The sequence below is a fragment of the Gobio gobio genome, assembly GCF_949357685.1.
Source record: "Gobio gobio genome assembly, chromosome: 4".
NCBI lineage: Eukaryota > Metazoa > Chordata > Actinopteri > Cypriniformes > Gobionidae > Gobio > Gobio gobio.
In genome coordinates, this window is record NC_137100.1 from 9,824,737 (window position 1) to 9,848,225 (window position 23,489).

The window sequence follows — 23,489 nt, forward strand, 5'->3', positions numbered from 1 at the left end:
TATATTAAATAAATAAATACATAAATACAATTAGAATAGTAAGACACTATAGCGCTGTTACCAATCAAATCACTAACAATCAAATTCTTGGCACAGAAGTTGCATCTGAATTGGTACAATTACACCTGCATAAATAAATGTTCAGATTAATTTAACATTAAAACATTAACATTATAGCCTGACAAGCCAGACCCACATCAAGATGTTGGGTCTGGGAACACACTATTGGCAGGACTTTGTTTACAAGTAGCAGGAGGAACCGCCGCAACTCTGCCGTCATTATGTTAAGCCCGCCCACCGACTCTATACACGATGTGATTGGCCTGACCGGAGTTTGGTTTTTCCAGCTCGCACGCCAACGGAGAGTTGCTAGACGACCCTGGCTGCAAATTAGATTTGCTGCCGCTAGGGTGCGAATAGATTTCTAGGCTATTAACATTATTTAACAGTCACGGAATCCTTTATTCAACAGATTTGTTCAAAGCAGCTGATTTATTTAATAACAAAACGTTGCAGAATTAGCAAAGACAGTTTAAAATTTGTCATTTAATATTAACTTCTTGTTTATTGAACATTTGTATAAATCAATATAATTTGAAATCATGCTTATATTCATGAAAACAGTTCTCTTGCTCTTGCTCTGATTAATTATATTCTATGTTATATTAAAAATAAAAATTAAATCTCAGAATTTTGTGGGCATTTATATTAATTTTGGGCATTTTTGAGACAATGCTGCATTGATTTTGAACCTGGCAGCACAGAAACAAAATAAATCACATTAAAAAGAAGTTATTGATTGCATTTCAAGCAGTACGTTTAAATCAGACAATGCACCAGCAATTTAGTGATATCCTTGCAGTTGTGGTCTTGACAGGTCTTGAGATAAAATCCAGAGTCCTCCAAGTCTGAGACCAAGACAAGACCGAGGAGAAATGCAGTCAAGACCGTGACAAGACCTTCAAAAAAATGGTCTTAAGAGTACGGTCTTGACTCTTGAGTACTACAACACCAATATATACTGCAGATTTACCTCCTTTTCGTTGAGTTTTTTAGCATTCCTTCACCACCCCATCTCCTCACTTTGATTTAATAACTCTTATTAGATGTCAACATAATCCATAATACAATGCAGTCTAGTTCTAGACTATCTCTATCACGGGGGGGATACTCTTGGTTCGGTCCAAAATTCAGAGCCCGGAGCCCTCCCCCGGACAGCACGCCAAATACGCATAATCTTTAATCTATTTAATGTGATGTAAGTGTGAAAGAAAGGTGTAAACGGGGTCTAAATCGTTTTAAGCTTGTCCACTTTCGACCACTTCCAGAGGTAGTCGAAAATGCATTCATATGGTCGAATGCATTTGAAAGACCGCCTACTCTCCGGCTACTGACTTCATGTGTAAACATTATGGGAAGCGCACTAGACCAGGGGTTTTCAAACTTTATGATGCCAAGGACCCCCAAATATGATGAACAGTTTTTGAGGGACCCCCTTCCAAAAATCCATCTGTATGAAACAAAACATTTAAACTGTTAGATAAATACTAAGTTTCCAAACTTAAATTGGCTTTGCTTAATGTTGGATGTATAAACTTTATAAAACGATTTGTATAAAAATCTTTTACAATAAATGTTTGTAAGCAACTTACGCACTGCGTTAAGAATACTGCCTTTCAACCCCAGTGAGCGAGTTTAAAGGGTTAGTTCACCCAAAAATGAAAATTCTGTCATTAATTACTCACCCTCATGTCGTTCGACACCCGTAAGACCTCCGCTCATATTCGGAACACAAATGAAGATATTTTTGTTGAAAGCTGATGGCTGAGAAAGGCTTCAGATAGGCCTCCATTGGCATTCAGTACATTTACACTCCCAAGACCCATAAAAGGCACTTAAAACGTTGTTACAAAGTCCATCTCACCACAGTGGCTCTACAATAATTTTACGATGCGACGACAATAGTTTTTGTGCTTTTTTGTACTTTGTCCAACTTGTTCTTGTCTTCCGTGTATGCCTCCACGACGCATGCGCGAGAATATGACGTAGCGCCGGCGTTCGGAAATCCATGAAATGCACACTTTAGCCCGATTTTGAGAACTACACCGAGACCTAAAGCACGATCAATGTAGAATCCAACAGCTTAGACACGCGCGTCTTCCTCTGCTTGTAAACAAATCGCTTCTGGGTCATGTGTCCGAGTGCCGGATCTGCGTCATATTCTCGTGCATGCGTCGTGGAGGCACACACGGAAGACAAGAACAAGTTGGATAAAGGTGTTATTTTGATTTTTTTTTGCGCACAAAAACTATTGTTGTCGCATCGTAAAATTATTGTAGAGTCACTGTGGTGAGATGGACTTTGTAACGATGTTTTAAGTGCCTTTTATGAGTCTTGTGAGTGTAAATGTACTGAATGCCAATGGAGGCCTATCTGAAGCCTTTCTCAGCCATCAGCTTTCAACAAAAATATCTTCATTTGTGTTCCGAATATGAACGGAGGTCTTACGGGTGTTGAACGACATGAGGGTGAGTAATTAATGACAGAATTTTCATTTTTGGGTGAACTAACCCTTTAAGGGGACTATAGTGAGAAAAACTCACTAGAAAGATACAAAGCAAACATACAATTCTAGAAAGTATGAACGGCAAGAAGAAGGAGAGAAACATTTAGAAGTGAAACAATTAGAATGTCGGGTAGACTATCCATTTTTGCTTTGCCTTTTTATTCTCTGAAATCTTCTGGGGACCCCTTAGAACCTTCTGGAGGACCCCAGTTTGAAAACCCCTGCGCTAGGCAGACGGGATTTAAACTTCCCGCTAAACTACGCTCCGAAGCTTCATGAAGCAGTGTTTTGAAATCGGCCATTACTATACAAGTCGTTATTTAGGTTTTTATGGCGCACCAAAAATATTCTCGTTGCTTTATAATATTAATATTGAACCACTGTACTCACATGAACTGATTTAAATATGTTTTTAGTACATTAATGGATCTTGAGAGAGGAAATGTCATTGCTGGCTATGCAGGCCTCACTGAGCCATCAGATTTCAACACAAATATCTTCATTTGTGTTCCAAAGATGAACAGAGGTTTTACAGGTGTGGAACGACATGAGGGTGAGTAATAAATTACATTACTTTCATTTTTGCGTGAACTAACCCTTTAAAATATATGTTGGTGCATCACTATGGAAATGAGGAGCATAAACATTCCGAGGAATCACCTTTGTTTTCCACAGAAGAAAGTAAACCTGGTTTGGAACGATGTGAATAAATGACAGAATTTTCATTTTTGGGTCAACTATCCCATTAGTTCAACAAGCATCAATGCGAAGACAAAATAATATTATGCACTTTTGTTGACTTTACTTCAGGGCTTCCATGGTGTCCCTGCTGCATGACATCATTCACGATCATCTTTGCAATCTTCCATGCCATTTCTTCTTGTGCCTGACACCAAAAACAAAGTCGGTATATATCATGAACCCTAAAAAGCTTAAATCAATTACCACTGATTAAAAAGACATTATAAAATATATATATATACACATATGAATGCAATAAGCAGGTGCTCACCTCGTCTGAGTTTCCCTGCACCCATTTCTTCATTGCTTGAGAAAACATGGAACCTGTTAGAAAGGAAATAGTGAAAGTGAGTGAGTGAGCTGGACAGAGCAGTGAATCCTCCTTTCCACCGCACTTCACCACAATCACCCCACAACACCGGCTACTTATCGCCATAGCAACACTCTCTCCGCACACAAACTGAAGACTGCAAGAGCACTTCAGCATAAGTCATAACTAAGAGCCAACTCACAAAACACAACATGTGCAAGTGTTTCAGTGAGAGAGAGGAGAAAAAGCAAGTGTGTGTGTGTGTGTGTGTGTGTGTGTGTGTGTGTGTGTGTGTGTGTGTGTGTGTGTGTGTGTGTGTGTGTGTGTGTGTGTGTGTGTGTGTGTGTGTCCTACCCTTGGACTTCTTCACATCTGGTTCTGGCTCGGCCTCTCTGATGAACTGGCCCAGCTCATTCACCTTTCCAAAGGTCATTCTTCTGAGATGAAAGCGAGAAACACTGAATCTGGATCTGAATGTTTTGTGTATAATACCAAACCTCAACAAAAAGGATATTTTTCTGCTGGCCCCATCGGACCACAAAAAAATGGCACATTTTATTTTAGCTGACTTTTTATATGGCAGAATATTTTTAATCATATACATTTTTAAATATTATGTTTTAAATATTATATTTAAATTAACATTGTATAAAATGTCTATCATTAGAGATTTTGCTATATCGTGGTAAGTAAGTATTTGGCACTATCACACTTCAGAGTGATGAAATGCATGAATGAGAATATAAAGAGCAGGACGTGCTTGATGATAAAAATAGTTATTAGCGCTATACATCGTGAAAAGGGGAATCAAACAAAAGAGAAAATAACTTACTGCTCTTGACTGAATAAAGTTTTTTAGCTTTAATAAGAATAAATATGTTTGGCGACAGTTCTTCTAACCCTAATTGAGGGAGCTTCTTAAACTATTTATTTCCATCAAGAGGTGCATCAATTTTTGCTCAAGATCTTGTATTGACAATGCAAGAGTCAAGCACTCTGTAAAGTCTCCTCCAGAACATCCCAAAGTCTTTCAACGAATTTAAGGTCCCGATCAATTCATGTGTGAAAATGATTCTTCATGCTCCCTCCCAACCATTCTTTCACAGTTTGAGCTGATAATTCTTGACATTGTAATCCTGGAATATGGCCATGATATGTCTTCCTACATTGTTTAAGAAATTAAAAAGGTACACACTCCATCAATTAGGGTTAGAAGCTAGAAACATAATGATCACTGCAATAATGATCCAGTCTTAGACTCTTAGACTTTTTTGAAAAGCCGCGTTTCCACCGCAGGAACTTTCCCCAGGAACTAGGAACTTTGGGGTGGTACTCGGTGTGTTTCGACCGCAGGAACCAGGGTCTAAATGAAGTTCCGGGTAAATATTTCCCCCTCCAAACGGCCCTGCTCGCGAGGTAGTACTTTTTCAGAGTTCAGGAACTTTCGGGGAGGGACTTGGGCGCTGAACATGCTGATTGGTTGACTCCATGCAGCATTTTATTTCAACCAGCATTTTTAAAAGTCTTGCGAGGTTCGTTCTGCGTTCAGTAATTATCAGTCTTGCTCTTTCTGTCCGATGGCGCGCGTTCGTCTCAGCAATCGCACGGTCAATGTCTGTAATAGCTGATAATAACATACATTATCCTATTTTAAATCTTTATACACGCTTTAGTATCAGTGCTCGTCTCTTTTCCGCCGTTTTGTTAATTACATCTTTAGTAAACCAATACATAACCAGCGCTGCTTGCATCTCCTCCATACTTGTTATTGTTGCAGACCGTATAGCACAAAAAAGAATTACTGTCCGTCGCTGACTGGGAGGAACTTTTTTTATTTTTTATAATTATAATAATAATTGCATGGGGTGGGCAGTTCAGGGTCTTTCTTTTTTGTCTTTAGCTGATCACATGCCTGTATTTTATTTTAGATATTTAAAATAAGAAAAAAAGCAGCAAATAATAAAAACAATAGGAATAAACAAGCAATAGATTAAATAAACTTTCATGTAAAGTAATTTTGTTTAACATGTAAGAAATACTGCAGAAAAAGAATAAAACGTAAAAATAAAACACTGTATATTATTCTCTGTACAAACTAAATATAAATTGATTCTTAAAGATAAAAAAAGTTTTTCAGTCAAGAGCAGTGAGTGAATTTCTGTGTATTTTGCTGTTTGATTAACATCAATGAAACAGTGACAGTGAAAAAGTGAAAAAGTGAAAAAGTGCAAAAGTGAAAAATGAAAAAGTGACAGTAGCCTAATATACCTTCTGCCTTCTAACACCGAATGCAAGGACTGAATATACTGACACACATCTGCATTTCGGACTTTAAAACTGTTTACGTTCACTTAAGACATAACCGACATTTTGACATAATGGTGTGTATTAGACCATTTAAGTCATGAAAGAGAACTGAATTTGGGATTGCATGCCGTCTTAGAGAGGCGGCTTCTCTAACGATAAGACACTTTATATCGTGGCCACATTATACTGTATATCGTCATACCGTCCAGCCCTAATGGAAGTGTAGTATGGGGGTTTCAAACCCTGACTCACCCAGCATATGGTCTCTGGTAGAGAGACTCAGGGTCCAGACTGGCGATGTCCACCGTTATCGCCTCATCGAAGTTCTTCAGGATCTTGATTGCTGCTTTTTTAGTACCTTGCTGCAACCGGAAGTGAAAACATTTTGGGATATCAGGACAAAGTTACTCATACTTGCAACCATATTCTTGAAGAATCCTTGTATTATAAAAAATAAAAAACCAGTGAATCACCTGGGCGTGTGACCCTTCAGTGACGTTGCGGTCGCATTCCTGGGTCCAGCCCTGGTTCGGAGTGTTGGCATTTCCACCAATAAACTCGTCCACCCGTACAGAGTTAATAAGGTCACTCAAATACTTGTAGTAAAGGTTGTTTGACAGAAAGCCTGGCATGTAAACCTGAGGTTGAGAAAACAACAAAACTTCAGTAGGATTTTCCTTCTTAATACAACCTACCTACCACCTTTATCATCTCTTGCACACATTTACATAAAAGTGTTGAGGTGATGTAGCCCACCTTCTCCATGGTGGTCCAGGCCTGTCTTAGTGGAGTGTTGAAGCAGTCTGGGAGAGGTCCACCTTCTCGACAGATATTGGATTCGATCTCCATCCGTACAGAGTCACCAAAACCCAATGGATTTGTGGCTTGGAGTGAAAAATACCTTAGGAGAGCATATGAACCGTCATGTCTTTTTTCTACCTAGAGTAATGGTTATGCTGTTGACACATACATAAGGATGTGAATAATTGCAAATCGACAGGCCTGTGGGTTGCCTGAACGACTAGCTGGTCATAAGGAAGCTCTGTATTAAAATGCTGATTTAGGGTCATGTCTACCACAAACCAATCAGGCATGCTTGCTGAAGGGTGCTAACATACACTACCATTCAAAAGTTTGGGGTCAGTAAGATTTTTTTTTAGAACTACATTTTATTGAACAATAATGCATTAAAGGTCACATGATGTGGATTTTTTTTATTATTTTATAATGTTTCCTGAGGTGTACTTATATTGTTAGTATGATTTTTACATAATAAAATGTCATAATTTAGAAATAAAAGGTATTTTTCTATCCTGATTTTAGCCCTCTGGCTTGAATGCTCTGTTTGAAGGAGCGTATCTGTTGTGAGACTTCAGTGTAAACGCCCACTGAGCTTTCATTTTCTCAAAGGCAGAGCAGGATACCCAGGGCTTGGTTTACACCTATCGCCATTTCTAGCCACTGGGGGACCAAAGGCAGGCTAGGGGAACTCATATTAATGTTAAAAAAACTCATAAAGTGAAATTTTCATGTCATGGGACCTTTAAAGACTTTCACATTGTTACAAAAAAATTATTTCAAATATATGCGGATGTTTATAACCTTCTATTTATCAAAGAATACTGTGGGAAAGTATTACGTTTCCACAGAAATATAAAGCAGCCCAACTGTTTTCAACATTGATAACAATAAGAAATATTTCTTGAGCATCAAATCAGCATCATAGAATGATTTCTGAAGGATCACATGGTACCGAAGACTGAAGCAATGATGCTGTGCATCACAGGAATAAATTACATTTTATAAATATATTATTATATTAAATTGTAATAATATTTCACAATATTATCTTTTACTGTATTGTTGATCACATAAATGCAGGCTTGGTGAGCAATAAGAGACTTCTTTTAAAAAAAAACATTTAAAAATATTACCAACCCCAAACATTTGAATGGTGGGGCATATTGTTGAATAAAAAATAAATAAATAAATAAAAAACAGAACAGAACAGAACAAAATAAAGGGGTCATTTAAGGTCATTATAGTAATATTTTATACATTGAGAGACTAATTTGTTTCTCCAACAAGTTTTACTTTTAAGTGGAATTTAAATGTTTTTTAAAAATCACTAAAAGTAAACAAAATGGCTAAAACCTGAATTTTGAGAAGTTGACAATTTATGCTAATTATAGAACCGCCAATTAAAAAAAATCAAAATTAAAAAACTAAATTCTCTGACAATATGATAATTTGATGACTAGTCAATTAGTTGACCATCCTGATCCATCCCTAAAACTAGACAGAAATAATGTGCCAAATCAGAGATTATACAGAATTTCAGATAGGACATACTTGTCATAGAGGATCATGGCATCATTCTGGGCTTCCTGTCCGTCATACTGGCCTTTCTTGGCAGCCAACTGATCTTGAAAGTTTTCTGCAGCCAGCCAGAACTGCAGCACATTCATTGCATCCTCCTTCTCCATGTACTATATTAACACATACGCACACACTTTGAATTAGGTTTCAATCCCACTTTATAATCCCTTGGCACTTCAAATGTACTTGGATCAGAAATCCATCAACTTTTACGCACACTTGCACTTTTGGTGAATTCTGCCTTTTAGAAACCTTTTGGGCAGATTGTCGAGCTCAGCATATTCCCTGTGCTTATACAGCTCTGTGCATAAATTCAACTTCAAAGTGTGCTCTAACAGGACACCTAATATCTGGACTCATTAAACACTTAAATACAATTTTAACGCGCAGTTAAAAAGTACTGCCCTTTATATATTATTCAACATCTACTATATATATATGGATTGCATATAGGAATGAAATACAGAAATATTTGGGTTAAATACAAGTTAAAGGGTTAGTTCACCCAGAAATGAAAATTCTGTCATTAATTACTTACCCTCATGTCGTTTGACACCAATCGGCGACAATAGTTTTTGTGCGCAAAAAAACCCTAAATAACGACTTACATAGTGATGACGATTTCAAAACAAGGCATCATGAAGCTTCGACGCGTTATGAATCAGCGAGCCGATTGATGATTCGGATCGCGTGTCAAACCGCCAAACTGCTGAAATTTGGCGATTCAAACCGCTGAATCGACTCAGTGATTCATAACGCTTCATTACGTCTTTAGTACCTTTTAAGGGTCTTGAGAGTGTAGAGTACCATTAAGCCAATGGATTTCAACTAAAATATCTTAATTTCTGTTCCGAAGATGAACGGAGGTCTGACGGGTGTCGAACGACATGAGGGTAAGTAATTAATGACAGAATTTTCATTTTTGGGTGAACTAACCCTTTAAGCTATAAGTCTATGGAAAACCATATTTAAAATTCCTTTAAACATACTCAGAGGTAGATGCCTGTTGGTCAGTCATGAGTAAGCATCCTCACCTCAGAGAAGTAGAAGAGGGCCGACTCGCAGAAAAGGATGTCCGCCAGGAACACAGAGCCACTGGTCAGCACCTCGATCTGGTACTTACAGAAATAATGGCTGCGCAAGAACTCGCTAAAGTGCCTGTGAAACAGATGCCAGAGATTTCCATGTAATTACAGAAGGAAAAGCAACTGCATAAACATATATTTCAAATAAATAGAGTGCAAAGAGAGCTACATCATTCATTAAGATTAATCCTGTCAATGTCAATTTTGTATGAATACAAAATATAAAATGATAAAAACAATAACAAGATAAAAATGGAACACATTAGCATAAAAATTAAGGCAAAATAACAATTCATGCCCTCTGACCTGTAAATACATTTCATAAGAAGCTATTAAAGCTTAAAGTACCACCTCCATGCGAAGCTTATTTTCTGGAGGCAGCGCAGCCCCAGCTCTACACCTAGCAAAAGCAGTTTGTGTTCAATAACAGCTAGAAGGAGAACAATGGAATGGAACAAAATATTCGTCAAATATCATAAATCTCTGGATGTGACAGTGTTAAAGGTAGGATAGGCAATTTCGGAGAGGCTAGCAATAGCAAGCTAGCTTTGAAAGCATTAGATCCCACCCTCGAGAGCGCTCTCCAAAGCCACGCCTCCTCCAAAACACACGAAGAGCAAAGTCTGCAAAGTGTTAAATTACCTCACGTCTCAAAGCACATAACATTACAATAATAATGAAGGTGAACAACAAGCTCTGACTTGTACCACCTGACTGCTGCAGATTCATTTCGCCATTGATAGTGTTGACATAGAAACGCACAATTCAGAGTCCGAGGGCGTGAACAGCTCCAAGGTACGAACATCACAGGTTGCCATCTTCTAATTACAGTTACGACATGGCGTGAAGGCAGCATAAGCTCATTGTTTTGGTTCAGGAGGAACTGTTGTTTGTTTGTGGCGCTTTTTGTCTGTCTACAGTAGGGCTGCAACGACGCGTCGACGTCGTCGATGACGTCGACTACGAAAATACGTCGACGTGCGTGAAATGCGTCGACGCCACATTATTTTCCTTCTAGAATGGAACAGAAGATCTAGAATAATGGCGGCTTCTGCTCCCGGGCATAGTGAAAATGATCATTTATCATATAAAGCCAGACCGCGACATTCAAAAGTGTGGGAGTACTTTAAACAGAAGCCGAATAAAACTGTGCTTTGTTCGCTCTGTAACGCCGGTTTCACACTGCACGCGGTGGCAGAGCAGAAGCTGTGCGCGTGGAGAGCGGGAGCTTTCACACTGCCAGTCAGTGTTGCCAAGTCCGCTTTTTTCCGCGGAATTGGGCTACTTCTACACTGTTGCCGCGGGCTGTGTCTCATGTCCGCGGGTTGAAGCAAAAAAAACACACATATTTAACCCCCCGAACGCGATGTTTACCAGAGAACCTCCCCGAAACGCGATTGGGCTTGTTTTGGGCTAGTTTTGAGTAACGAATGGGTGGGTTTTGTTGTGTAAACCTGGCAACCCTGCTGCCAGTGTTCTCTCCAGTGTTCTCTCGCGCAGCTGAACCGTGGCGCGTGTATTGCAACAGACCGTCACATTTTCCGGGGTTCTTCTCCGACCCCAGTACGTCTCGTGCTTTTATTTATTATGGGCTGCATATATCTGCTGTAAATGCGACCTGGTTCCGCTCTGTCCCAAACACATATGCATAATAACTTGCTGTATATAGGTAGTTTGCATGATTAAAGTAACATTAAAGTTAAGATATGCCTCTAGCTTTAATCATTTAAATGTGTCTTTGAAGTTTGGGCTAAAACTTCTGGCAGCTTTAGTCGTTGTTTATGCACATGTATCTTCAAAATAGACGACTAGTTATACATTAACACAATGCTGAAAGCTCCTGTATGTGAACCTTTTGCAGATAAATACAAGTGCATTTTCGTTTACTATTGACACAAATCAATAAGTAAATCATACTCAACTACTATAGTAAACAACTTTTCCTAATTAGGCCTACTCTGTATACATTTTATGATGAATAGTATCATTATATATTATGTTTAAAAAGCTTCTTGTGTTCATATATTTCAATATCAAATGGCATACTATGTACACTACCCTTCCTGAAATACAATTAATATTGTCATCATTCATTTATTTCATGTTAAAATAATATACAAATTCACTACCCTCTTTGAAATACAATAATCAGTAAAAAAGAATAATAAGATTAATCTGGAAAAATAATCGTTAGATTAGTCGACTAATCGAAAAAATAATCGATAGATTAGTCGACAGAAAAAATAACCGTTAGTTGCAGCTCTAGTCTACAGCTCTACATAGCCTCACGGAACGCACTGATGACGTGACGTCTGTGTGAACAGATGAGCGGAGGTATGGAAATATATGTTGACAGGCAGGTAAGACAAAAGAAAAAGTGTTTCTGAAAAACAAACCCTAACTTTAATGTATTTGGTCTTGGTGGACTTGTTACTGCCAACAGATACACAGAAAAGCTGCTGTGAGCATGTAAGACCTGCTGTTGCTGCATGAATAGACATATATAAATCCCATAGCAGATCTAGGCAGGTGGAGCTGGGGGAGGTGGAGGGTTTCAGAGGAACACTGATAGTGCACTGCAGGACCAGCTAACATTGAACCATTTAAATGCTGAGCAACAGGCCAATCAGCTTCTAGTAAATGATGTGACTGCTCTCCAAATGCATGTAAAAGAACGGCCTGTGCCAGTCTCCAACCCTACTCAAAAACACCTGATTCAGCTAATCAATCTCTTCAGGATTGCTTGAAAACCACAAGCTGAAGCAGTTTGGATGCAAACTTTGCAGGGCAGTGAGCCTCCAGGAGCAAGGTTAAAGGTCCCATGGCATGAAATTTTCATTTTATGAGGTATTTCAACATTAATATGAGTTCCCCTTGCCTGAATATTGTCCCCAAGTGGATAGAAATGTTGATCAGTGTAAAACCGAGTTCTGGCTGTCTTTCTCTGCCTTTGAGAAAATGACAGGCCAGACGAGCCAATCCTGAAGTCTCCTGGTTTGACGTCCAAGCAGGAACGGTTACCTCCCTTTCCTCCGCCCAGAGAATCTGGCACGCCCATGCAAGCGCTCGAGAGATCATGGGTTGTGAACGAGTGAATGCTGGCAGTTTCTCAGTGTTTGGATGTACAAATGAAAACAGAAGTCTTTTTTCAGTTCCTTCTGATCTGTGATCAGTGATTTCTTATGTGTAGCTAATTATTTATTATTCGTGCACACACTGCGGCTTCTCTCTCTCCTGACAGAACGGTGTTTTCGTGTTTTCTATCTTGTGAGTCAGTGTTTTTGTACGTCCTCGTCGCGTCTATCTGTTCTTAAATGTGCATACAGTCGGGAGTTTCTGCTTAACATCGGCAGAGTCACGTCTTTAGAGATAAACCTCACGCACGCCGAAGCTCGGCCTTCAACATCCCCGACCCCCAGTACTGCATCTGGCCCACAGCGGAGGCACCAAACGCGGCGTGAGATTAAGCAGAATGGGGGTAACGTTAAGCGTAAGGGTATCCGGCTAGGCTAGCCAGCTTTCCCCACAATAAACTGGATTACATTCGATTACTGCTGTTGTGTATTTGTTTGCGCTGTGTAAGTTACTCAATGCGCGTCACTGACGCTTTTAATATGATTGGAACATATCTAGAAATAATGCTTTAATCAAACTTACTAACTCGTTCATCTCGCTGTAATGGTACATTGCATGTGTTACAAAGTTGGTAATAATGATGAAGACGGACTCGGTGTGACTGGGACTCGTGTTTATTCAGAACTCTCAGATACAAACACAATAAAATCGCGCTGACAGACAGCGCTCTCACAACTCAGTAGTTACTGTAAATAACTTTGTTAGCAATCGCTCCGTCTCCGTGATGTCCGGTTCGCGAACGAATCATTCTTTTGAATCGGTTCTTTTTAGTGAACCGAACCAGTTCACCAAATCGGACTGAATCGTTCTAAACGGTTCGCGTCTCGAGTCAGCGCTGATCCATAATTTACTAAAGTTACTAACTTTCTGACATGAGTGACAGCCCCTCCGACTAGAAATAAACTAATAACCTGAAGTATATTCTAGTAACTACAACAGTTCACCCTGAACTGAGACATGCTGAGAGAACTGATGAGAAGTGAATTCAGGTCCATCCATCTCTTTGGCAGCAGCTCGTGCGTCGTAGACCTCGTTAAACCACGCCCCCTCCGCTCATTTCAAATGCAAAGATGTCAGCCAATCACAACAGTGGGCGTTTTTACTGAAGTCTCACAGCAGACACGCCTCTTGAAGCAGGGCCTTCAGCCACAGGGCAAACAGCAGTATAGACAAAATGCCTTTTATTTCTAAATTATGACATTTTATGATGTAAAAATCATACTAACAATATAAGTACACCTCAGGAAACACTATAAAATAATAGAAAAATGCCATGCCATGGGACCTTTAAATACCTATGATCTAGAGTTTCGCGACTGAACTAGATATATCTTGAGACATTTTTTAAAACTAAAATAATACTTTACACAGCGTCTTAACTCTTTCACTGCCATTGACAGAATTTTCTGGCTTTTTGTGTTTTCACGGTTATAAGGTAGTTATAAGGTAGTTATAAGGCTGCTACACATCTTCTAGTACAGAATCTCCGGATCAAAACACAGGTGAAGAAGAAGCAGAAACAAGGACCGTTTCTCAATACCAAGTACGCAAACTTCTGACTTGCGTCCTTGGTAGTTCAGACTTGCCACATTCGACTCAGGAGAATGAACTCCCGAGGACGGGAGGACACAGGTCCGGTACTCTGCTTTTGGAACAGCAGCGTTCTTGACAGTGTCATTCGCTCTGGCTACTCCGGTTATCTCTTTATGTATATTTTAGGCTAAAATAAAACAAAATATGTAATAAAACACCACTCTACATAGTCTCATTTTCATAAAAAAAATTATTAAACATATTAATAACCACACAAATGTGGTTCAGGCAACGCATACCTTGATTATCTAAATAAAGCAAACAATCAAGTCAAACAGTCAGTGCTAGTAGGCTACAACGGTAAAGTTAAATAGCCTAAAAATATGAGTTATGAAACTTAACTTTGCCCTCAGCCAAAACGATTTGCCAGGGAACAAATGATAGATTCATGAGACTAAAGATCACCCATTCTACAAAAGACGAATTATATCTCCTGTTTAACCACTACAGAGACATCAGAGCCAGCAGCAAACGTCAGAAAGACTAGCCGAGGAAAGGCTGCTCTCGGTGGGGTACATGCGTGCTGAGCCCCCGGTAATCGCCTGCATCTCACAGTCACAACTCTGAAAACGGCAGATAAAATTTTCAAATAGGCGCTCTACTTTATAAATAAACCACAGATTTTTAAGTCCGCTCAAGTCACCTCTCGATGCATCCTCGATAAAAGGGGTGGATCAAGGACACATCCGGAATTTGAACTGTACTTTAGAGTTTAGATTCTCTGCCCGAGCCCGAACTTGCAGAGATTTCCCGGCACTATCCTCAGGCCGGGCCCTTGATCAAGCGTTTGTGTTTTTTTAATCATTACTTTATTAGCCTAATTGCATGTTCAGAAAGCTATGCCATAATCAGAAATAATGTATATTTTTAGCAAAGTAAGAACTAATACTACAGCTAAGAAATAAATGTGTACAAAGTTGCACAAGTCAGGATTAGTCTAAAATGCGTGTCACAGCATATGCAGTGATGAAGCACACGCTTCATGATTCGACTCGCTGATTCATAACGCTTTGAAGCTTCATGATGCATTATTTTGAAATCGGTCATCACTATACAAGTCGTTATTTAGGGTTTTTTTTGCTAAAAAAAACTATTCTCGTCGCTTTATAAAGTTATTGTAGAACCACTGTAGTGAGATGGACTTTGTAACGACGTCTTTAGTACCTTTTAAGGGTCTTGAGAGTGAACCGTGCATTGTGCCAATGGAGGCCTTTCAGAGCCATCAGATTTCAACTAAAATATCTTCATTTCTGTTCCGAAGATCAACGGAGGCCTTACGGGTGTCGAACGACTTGAGGGTAAGTAATTAATGACAGAATTTTCATTTTTGGGTGAACTAACCCTTTAAAAATGCTTAATGACATGAACGGCCAAAGACGTCTTTATGCATGCTTACACAGTCCGCCCCTTGAGTACATTGCATGTAAAGAATGAAAACTGATAAATGTACACTTCTATACAAGAGCAATAATTGTCAAGGACAGGAACAGAGTGAAATCACTTACTGTTGTTCAATGATGGAGAACACAACAGATTGTGCAATGACAAAGCAGTTTGGGTCCACCTGTCCATCCTCACCACAGATTTTCGCTGGCAAAAGTTAAAAAAAAAAAAAAAACGTTAGATCTACCCGATCCTAACAGAAAACCTTATTGAAATGTTCAAGTCCATTCCAACCAATCAAGGGGAGTCATTTTGAGGATATGCAACATAAAAATGTACTTAAATTAAAATAAGGTATCTAATGACAACCATCCAGAGGATGAATCTTTAAAACCTGGCACTCATTTACTAATCACAAAATCTCCTTAAATATAATTACCAAGAAAAAAAAACATTGGAGTACTTCTTAAGCCGTCATTAAACACAGAGGTCATTGCGATAAGGAATTCTCTTACCCACAATGTCGTTGCGTATCTGTTCAGTGATGGGAATAGGCCTAGCAGCATCTGGAGATATGTATTTGGTGAAAATGTTAACGGCATCCCTCTCTATACCTACAAACGAAAAAATATGTGGAAATTGAAAATGGATAGAAAAGGAAAAAATGAAGGACATATCAGACTCAATCCACAGCAAACACCTTTTTATCAAATGTAACATCCCTTTTCACAGAACTGTTATAATTCACATTTCAACCATGGCTATTTATCAAAGCCTCATGCGCGCTTAAGTGTCACTATTAATCAAACAAATGACTAGTGCGGTTAAAGCAACGGCCTAGGGACAAATCTTACGTCTACACCTTGTTAAACATTAATATCAAACTCAAATACAGGATGTGCATATTTCATACTGAAGAGCATGTTTGTCAGAGACACCAGAAAAACTAAATCTTTTACAGAAGTATATACTGTATGTTCATGTATATATACACGTTTGAATTGCACCGTTGTGCATATAAACACACATACATATGTACACATATGTACGCACACACATACATACATATACATAAGACTTATAGTTTCAGATCAGCCATGAGGAGTAAGAATCTGTGTTTAAAGGTCATGTTGAAAGTGTTTGGGTTTAATGGGTGTCCGTCTGATAAGGAATCTCATCATGTTTAAATGTTGAAGCGCTTTTCATAAAATCCATATGAGGCGTTCAGAAAAGCCAGCCTTATAAAATGCAATGAAGTGGACAAAGACGTGTTCACTTTTAAGACACTGAATACTCTCGGTGCAGAAGCCACAGGCTGATAGGATCTGACTCCCCGTCTAAGCTGATTTGATGTCTTTCGGCTCAACTGACTTTTTCCATTCACCGCTTTTACAGCTTGGAGCTTCTTTGTATTAGCCATAAATGAATACTCAGCTCCTTACTTCTGTTCATTGTAGTCTACTGCCAAGATGCTAAATGGGATCATTTACCAAGCCTGCTCAATAAAACCAATGGGTATTAAAAGTCATCGTCTGATACGAAAGGAATATGTTGTAATGGTAAAAAGCCACTAACCATGAAAAACTCATTGGAGTTAAGCACAATTGCCATGATTCCTACGGATATTAAGGAATGCTCTGTTTAAACTGAAGTTTAGGGAGCAGTTTTTGCCAAATTACTAATGAATTTAGCAAACCCTGCAGTTTTATAGTGGAAAGTTTACATTATTTACTAAAGTGATTTCCACTTTATTAAAAAAAATTATATACAAACACGATTAATGTAACGATTTTAAAGAAAAAAGGATGTTGTTGTTTTTTGGGGTTTTTTAATCAAAGAGGTTGTTTAGATCCTCTACTGATCAAACTAAATTTGCAGGTCAGAGTTCAAAAACACTAATAAAAATAATAGTAAATAACCAATGCGGTGCTAAATATGTTGGGCATCCATGTACTGTTTCTAAAGGATAAAGAATAACACTTAGGCTAAACATCATGTGTTAAAGGGTTAGTCCACCCGAAAATGAAAATTCAGTCATTAATTACTCCCCCTCGTGACGTTCCGAACCCAGAACACATTGAAGATCTTTTTGATGAAATCTGAGAGCTTTCTGTCCCTCCATTGACAGCTACACAACTTCCACTTCAACGCTTCAAAAAGTTCATAAAGAGATCGTAAAACTAATCCTTATGAATTGAGCGGTTTAATCCGAATCTTCTGAAGAGACTCAATTGCTTTATATGATGAACAGATTGAATGTAGGCTTTTATTTACATTTAAACATTGATCAGTGAGTTGAAGAGATGCAACTGGCACTGGTGGGTCACATGATAATGAAAACATGGCGGATGAAGTACGTCCAGATTACATTGATACTACACACATTCACACCATATTCCTTTAATTGAGGAAAGGATATGTGGTGTATGTGGTAATCAAGAGCATACCACAGAACATGCTACTTGAGCAGCATTGAACTCAGAATGTTCTCTCAAGGCCCATTCACACCAAGACCAATAACTAAAAATAACTATAATAATATATACAGTTGTGGTCAGAATTATTGGCACCCCAGGTAAATATGATCAAAGATGGCTGTAAAAATAAATCTGCATTGTTTATCCTTTGTCTATCATTCAAAAAATTAGCAAAAACCTAACCTTTCAAGTCAAGTCAAGTCACCTTTATTTCTGTAGCGCTTTTCACAACACAGATTGCTTCAAAAGCAGCTTTACAGTGATGATAGGAAATTAATTTAGTTTTAGATGAAAAGCTAAAGTAAGTTTTTGATTGATTCCTTTCTGTAGTAAAAACTGATTTAAAAATGTAAAAACGCATGTAAAAATAATACTGTAAATATTGAATTTGGTTATTTTGTTAATTTACCACACCACAATACAATAATGTAAATATGATTATTATAAGTGTGAATCAAAAAATTAAAAGTGCATTAAAAAAAATAACAAGCATGATTTCATCTCTTAAATGTCTTTGTGTGTGTTTTGGTCATAATTTAGACTTTTTTAAATCTAATTTCAGCTTTTTCTCTCATAATTAGGACTTTTAATAATAATTTAGATTTTTAAGTCCTAATTTCAACTGTTCATCTCACAATGACTTAGCTTGTCATATTTTTAAGGTTTTACCTAATAATGAGGACTTTTAAAATCATATTTTCAACATTTTATCTTATAATTATGACTTAGCATGTCGTATTTTCAACATTTTATCTCACTATTATGACTTTTAAAATCATATTTTAGAATTTTTATCTTATAATGAGGACATTTAAAATCAAATAAAATTTTCAACATTTTATCTCTTAATTATGACTTAATAATTGAAAATAATTGATAATTGAAATGAGCTGATCAGTAATATGGTTGAAAATGTTGTGTCCCCAACTGAGCAAGCCAAGCCAAAGACAACAGAGGCGACGGTGGCAAGGAATCAGGTGACAGAATGGAGAAAAAAACCTTGGGAGAAACCAGGCTCAGTCGGGGTGCCAGTTCTCCTCTGGCCAATGAACAAACAGTGTATGATTATGATCCTGGCAACATTACAGGTCAGAAGTCAGATTAGACCGGAATAGTCGAAGGATCGGAGTCATCACGCCGGAGACAGGTTTATTGAGGATGTCGTGTCGATGAGGAATTTATTAGATCGGAACATTCGAAGGATCAGAGTCGGGTTTCATTGAAGTAAAAGAATGAAAAATCGGGGGGAAAATCACATTATGAAATAAATGTTTTTCTCCAAAACATGTTGGCCAAATTTTTTGACGCCCCTAGAATTTTTCATGAGTAAAATATCTCTGAAGTAGCCTGGGAAAACCCAGACAACTTCCGGCAAATTTAGATTTGCTCTGCAAGTAGTCTGGCAAAGAGTCCATTCAAACCCATTTCTAAACCCTAGAAATCGGGGCACCAATTAGAAACGTTGGGGCGGGCTTTACACGATGACGACAGCGCAGCGACGTTGAAGCAGATTTGCCGCTACTGTGGAGCATCACTCGTTCGAATCAGCTATCGCGTCTGTTTTAAGCGATTTAAACTTCTCCTTTTCGTTAAAACCCGAGCAAAGAACAACACTCGAAGCCTTTATATCTAAAAAAAGATGTTATCGCTGTCTTACCGACTGGATTCGACAAAAGTCTGATACCAGCTTGGCCCTTTGGTGGCTAAACGAATGGGTCTTAGCAAGAGTCCTCTGGTAGTGTTAATGTTTTACAAAATATAGTTTTAAGTCCTTTTCATGAGTGAATGAAGTTGTTTAAAGCTCAAATCTGTGGTTTATTTATAAAGAGAGCGCCTTTTTTAAAAATTTGATCTGCCGTTTTCGGAGTTGTGAGTTCCAGTGGTTCAGCGGCGCTCAATCGATCATTGAGCCCACGAGAGGCGCCTTTCCTCGGCCAGTCCTTCTGCCGTCTGCCGCTGGCTCTGATGTCCCTGTAGTTGTTAAACCGTCTCGTCTTGTGTAGATCTAACGGCTGATCTTTGCTCTCATTAATCTATAATTTGTTCCTAGACAGATCGTTTTGTCTGAGGGCAAAGTGAAGTTTCATAACTTAATATTTTTAAGATATTAAACTTTACCGTTGTAGTCTCCTAGCGCTGACTTTGACTGAATTGCTTTATTTATTGTATAGCTTCTTATACCTTTTACTTATAGCCTACTTTTATAATTGCTATTGATGATCACACATAAACTGACATTTAACAAAAAGAGACTGGGTTGTGTTTTGTGTCATATTTAATTTATTACAGTGATAATCATAGCCTATATTATGTGTGTGTGTTTTTTTTAAATGTAAACGAAAAGAGGCTGGGTTTTTTATATTTCGTTTTGTTATAAACATGCATTGAAGATATGCATTGCCTGCACTACATATACAAATATATACTGAGTGATACTGTCAAGAGCAGACTAGGCGGACTAGTGTCCTCCCGTCCTCGGGAGTTCGTTCTCCGGAGTCAAACTTGGCAAGTCACGGACGCAAGTCAGAAGTTCGCGTACGAAATATGTCATAAAACACCACTGCCTCATTTCATAAAAAAATAAAAATTAAACATAATAATAATAATAGCCACACGAATGTGGTTCAGGCAACGCGTAGCTAGGCCTACATTGATTATCTTATATATTTATAATAAAACGAAGTATAAAACACCCTGCCTCTTTTCGTTTACATTTTAAAAAGAATATATTAAACATTAATATGTGGTTTAGGTAAGGTGACCAGATTTCTGAAATGGAAACCGGGGACATTTCCTATTTGAGAACACAAGTACAGACAAGAACGCATATTGAGAAACGCCAGAGTTTCTGCGTCGCTCTGCATACGTCATCTCCCTCATCGCTCTGATTGGTTTTAGGTCTATCCAATTGCGCCGAGAGGCATTTGAGCCACGCCCGTTGGTGACGCCCCTTTGGAAATGATTTGTCTATGAAGCTTTGCCAGACCATAACTCAGTTACTACTGAGAATGGTCTGGTTTTAACCAGGCTATCTCTGAAGTATATTCCCATTAATATTTAATTTTTTGGCACACCAGGGTAACCGAGCATTGATTTGTCTAGCTATGACGTCTTGTTCCACAGGAGTATAAATATGAGGAAACACAAAGGCCAAATTCCCTTAATCATTCATCAGAATGAGTAAAACCAAAGGATATAGTTCTGATGTGCAGCAAAAGATTGTTGAGCTTCACAAAATAGAGAGTGGCTCTAGGAAAATAGCTAAAGCATTGAAAACTCTCATTTCAACCATCAGGGCAATAATTTAGAAGTTCCAATCAACTAAAGACATCACCACATGTTGTTTGGGAGGGATTCAAGAAAAATCCTTCTTGCTCATCCAGAAACAAACTCCAGCATATTCAGTTGTCAGACATGACTGGAAATTCAAAAGGGGCCAGATGGATTTTGTGCAAACAGGGATAAAAAGTACCCCATGCTGGATCTTCAATGTTGTGGTTTTTTAGCTGGAGGTTCTGGACATCGTGCTCAGATACATAATGGTATCATGGATTCTAGCAAATACCAACAGATAAAAACCTGACGGTCTCTGCTAGAAATCTTATAATGGGGCGTGGTTGGATCTTCCATCAGGACAACGATCCAAAACAAACATCAAAATCAAAGCACAAATGTGTCACTGAACACAAAATGAAGCTTCTGCCATGACCGTCCCAGTTCCCTGAACTGGACCCTATCGAAAATGAGGGGGGTGAACTGAAGAGAAGAAGCACCAACATGGATCCGGGAATCTGAAGGATCTGGAGAGCTTCTGTATGAAGGAATCTTGTCAGGTGTTCCTCAAACTCATCGGGCATTATAGAACAAGACTCAGAGCTGTTATCTTGGCAAAAGGAGGTTGCAAAAAGTTTTTAATAAAAGGGTGCCAATAATTATGGCCAACGTGTTTTGGAGAAAAGCATTTATTTCATAATGTGATTTACCCCCCACTTTCAATATCTCAATGAAAGGTTAGATTTTTGTGATTTTTTTTAAAATAAAAGATCAAAAGGATAAACAATGCAGATTTATTTTTACAGCCGCCTTTGATCATATTTACCAGGGCTGCCAATAATTCAGACCACAACTGTAACTATAATGATAATAGCTATAAGGATAACAATATTAGGCGTCCACACCAATGCACAGTATTGTTCTGTTTATTCTGAGCACGTGCTGCAGTTTTGTCGTCAGCTGCTTTAAATGCTTGAGCGCTTTAAAGCAGGATGGATTCTGATTGGTTGTCACTGTTTTTATCGTTCATCAGCTGGGGGGAAAAAATCATTCTGAAAGTGATTCCAACGATATTGTTTCTCTGTGTCGTTATCATTATAGTGTTGACTCTGCTATTCTTTCATATATAGAACGATTTTTAGAACTATATCTTTATCATTATAGTTATCGTCCATAGCTGGAGGGATTGAGTGCAGGAATAATGTCAAAACAAACAGCTAAAACACTTGAAATACAAATCATTGCTACTCACTTTTCATAAGTTTTTCAGAGAGCTCACGGAGGCCACCAGCAGACTGGCCTTTAACTGGAGTGCTTGTCCTGGAGGAGGGCTGTCCGGTGGGCGTTTCTGATCTTAGGGTGGGCTGCAGGTGGGGAGTCCCAGGCCGGGCCGCCCCCTCTGAGCTAACAGAGTTCCGGTGGCCCATCAGAGCCCCGGTATGAGAGTAAGTGTCCTGAGGGCTGGGGGTGTGAGGTCGGGAGGAAGTCCGGGAGGAGAAGGGGTCCTCTTCATCTCCCTCGCCCAGAGCTGTGGGCCTGCTGGGGTCGTCTGGGGAGTCTGGCGAGTCGGGAGATCCCAGAGCAGCAGCGGGCTCAGCCAAGGTGCTATGTTTGACTGAGTTGAGGCTGTGTGCTCTGACCCTCGACCAGCTGGTGGACCGAAAGCTCTCAGCCTCAAACCAGAAGCGGACCAGGTGCTCAGCTGAGCGGGTCTCCATAAACTGTATGAAGTACGGCATGGCCACATTATCTCGCAGGATCTGGTCTACGGTTTTAGACAGCCGAGAGCGAGTCTCTTGAAGGTGGTAATTGACACTGGAGCGACCTGGAAAGAAAAAAACACTTTTTAAAACACACAAACCATGTTTCTTTATCGAGAGACAACATACTTAAAGGGGCTATATGTAAGAATTGTCATGTATTAATCACTTTTTTGTTGCAAATGTAACTTGAAAAATGAGACCTTCCTAGACATCCTAGGTTGTCTATGAAATACTGTAGAATGATTTTTATGTGAAGGAGCAGCATTTATGTGATTCGCAAGATGTCCGCGCCATATTCGGACATTGGTGGCTTTACTTTTCATCAATAGAAGATAGTGAAGGTGCATCGTCCAGCTTTTTTTTAAAGCCTATGGTTTTAAATCACCAATAAGCTTTTGTTAATTGTGACCGGCTCTGTGATTGGCACTCAATTGGCCCAGGTTCCAGTGATAGCATGTAGCCTATTCACTCTTCAGC

The 23,489-nt window shown here is 38.8% G+C and overlaps 1 protein-coding gene across 4 annotated transcripts in view; it reads right to left on the bottom strand.

Moving 5' to 3' along the window:
* akap10 (A kinase (PRKA) anchor protein 10) overlaps positions 1–23,489 on the bottom strand; it is a 41,498-nt gene that overhangs the window by 3,230 nt on the left and 14,779 nt on the right. The window contains exons 4-14 of one of the 4 annotated variants that reach the window (XM_079814340.1): positions 22,502–23,074; positions 16,015–16,113; positions 15,622–15,706; positions 9,338–9,461; positions 8,277–8,413; positions 6,681–6,825; positions 6,398–6,562; positions 6,177–6,286; positions 3,972–4,054; positions 3,579–3,631; positions 3,372–3,452 (exon numbers count right to left, since the gene is read on the bottom strand). In XM_079814340.1, the coding sequence (XP_079670466.1) occupies positions 3,372–3,452; positions 3,579–3,631; positions 3,972–4,054; positions 6,177–6,286; positions 6,398–6,562; positions 6,681–6,825; positions 8,277–8,413; positions 9,338–9,461; positions 15,622–15,706; positions 16,015–16,113; positions 22,502–23,074 (1,655 nt within the window). Of the gene's footprint in view, positions 1–3,356; positions 3,453–3,578; positions 3,632–3,971; positions 4,055–6,176; positions 6,287–6,397; positions 6,563–6,680; positions 6,826–8,276; positions 8,414–9,337; positions 9,462–15,621; positions 15,707–16,014; positions 16,114–22,501; positions 23,075–23,489 lie in introns of all 4 variants that reach the window. The other 3 variants (XM_079814338.1, XM_079814339.1, XM_079814341.1) reach the window with 3 other exon arrangements.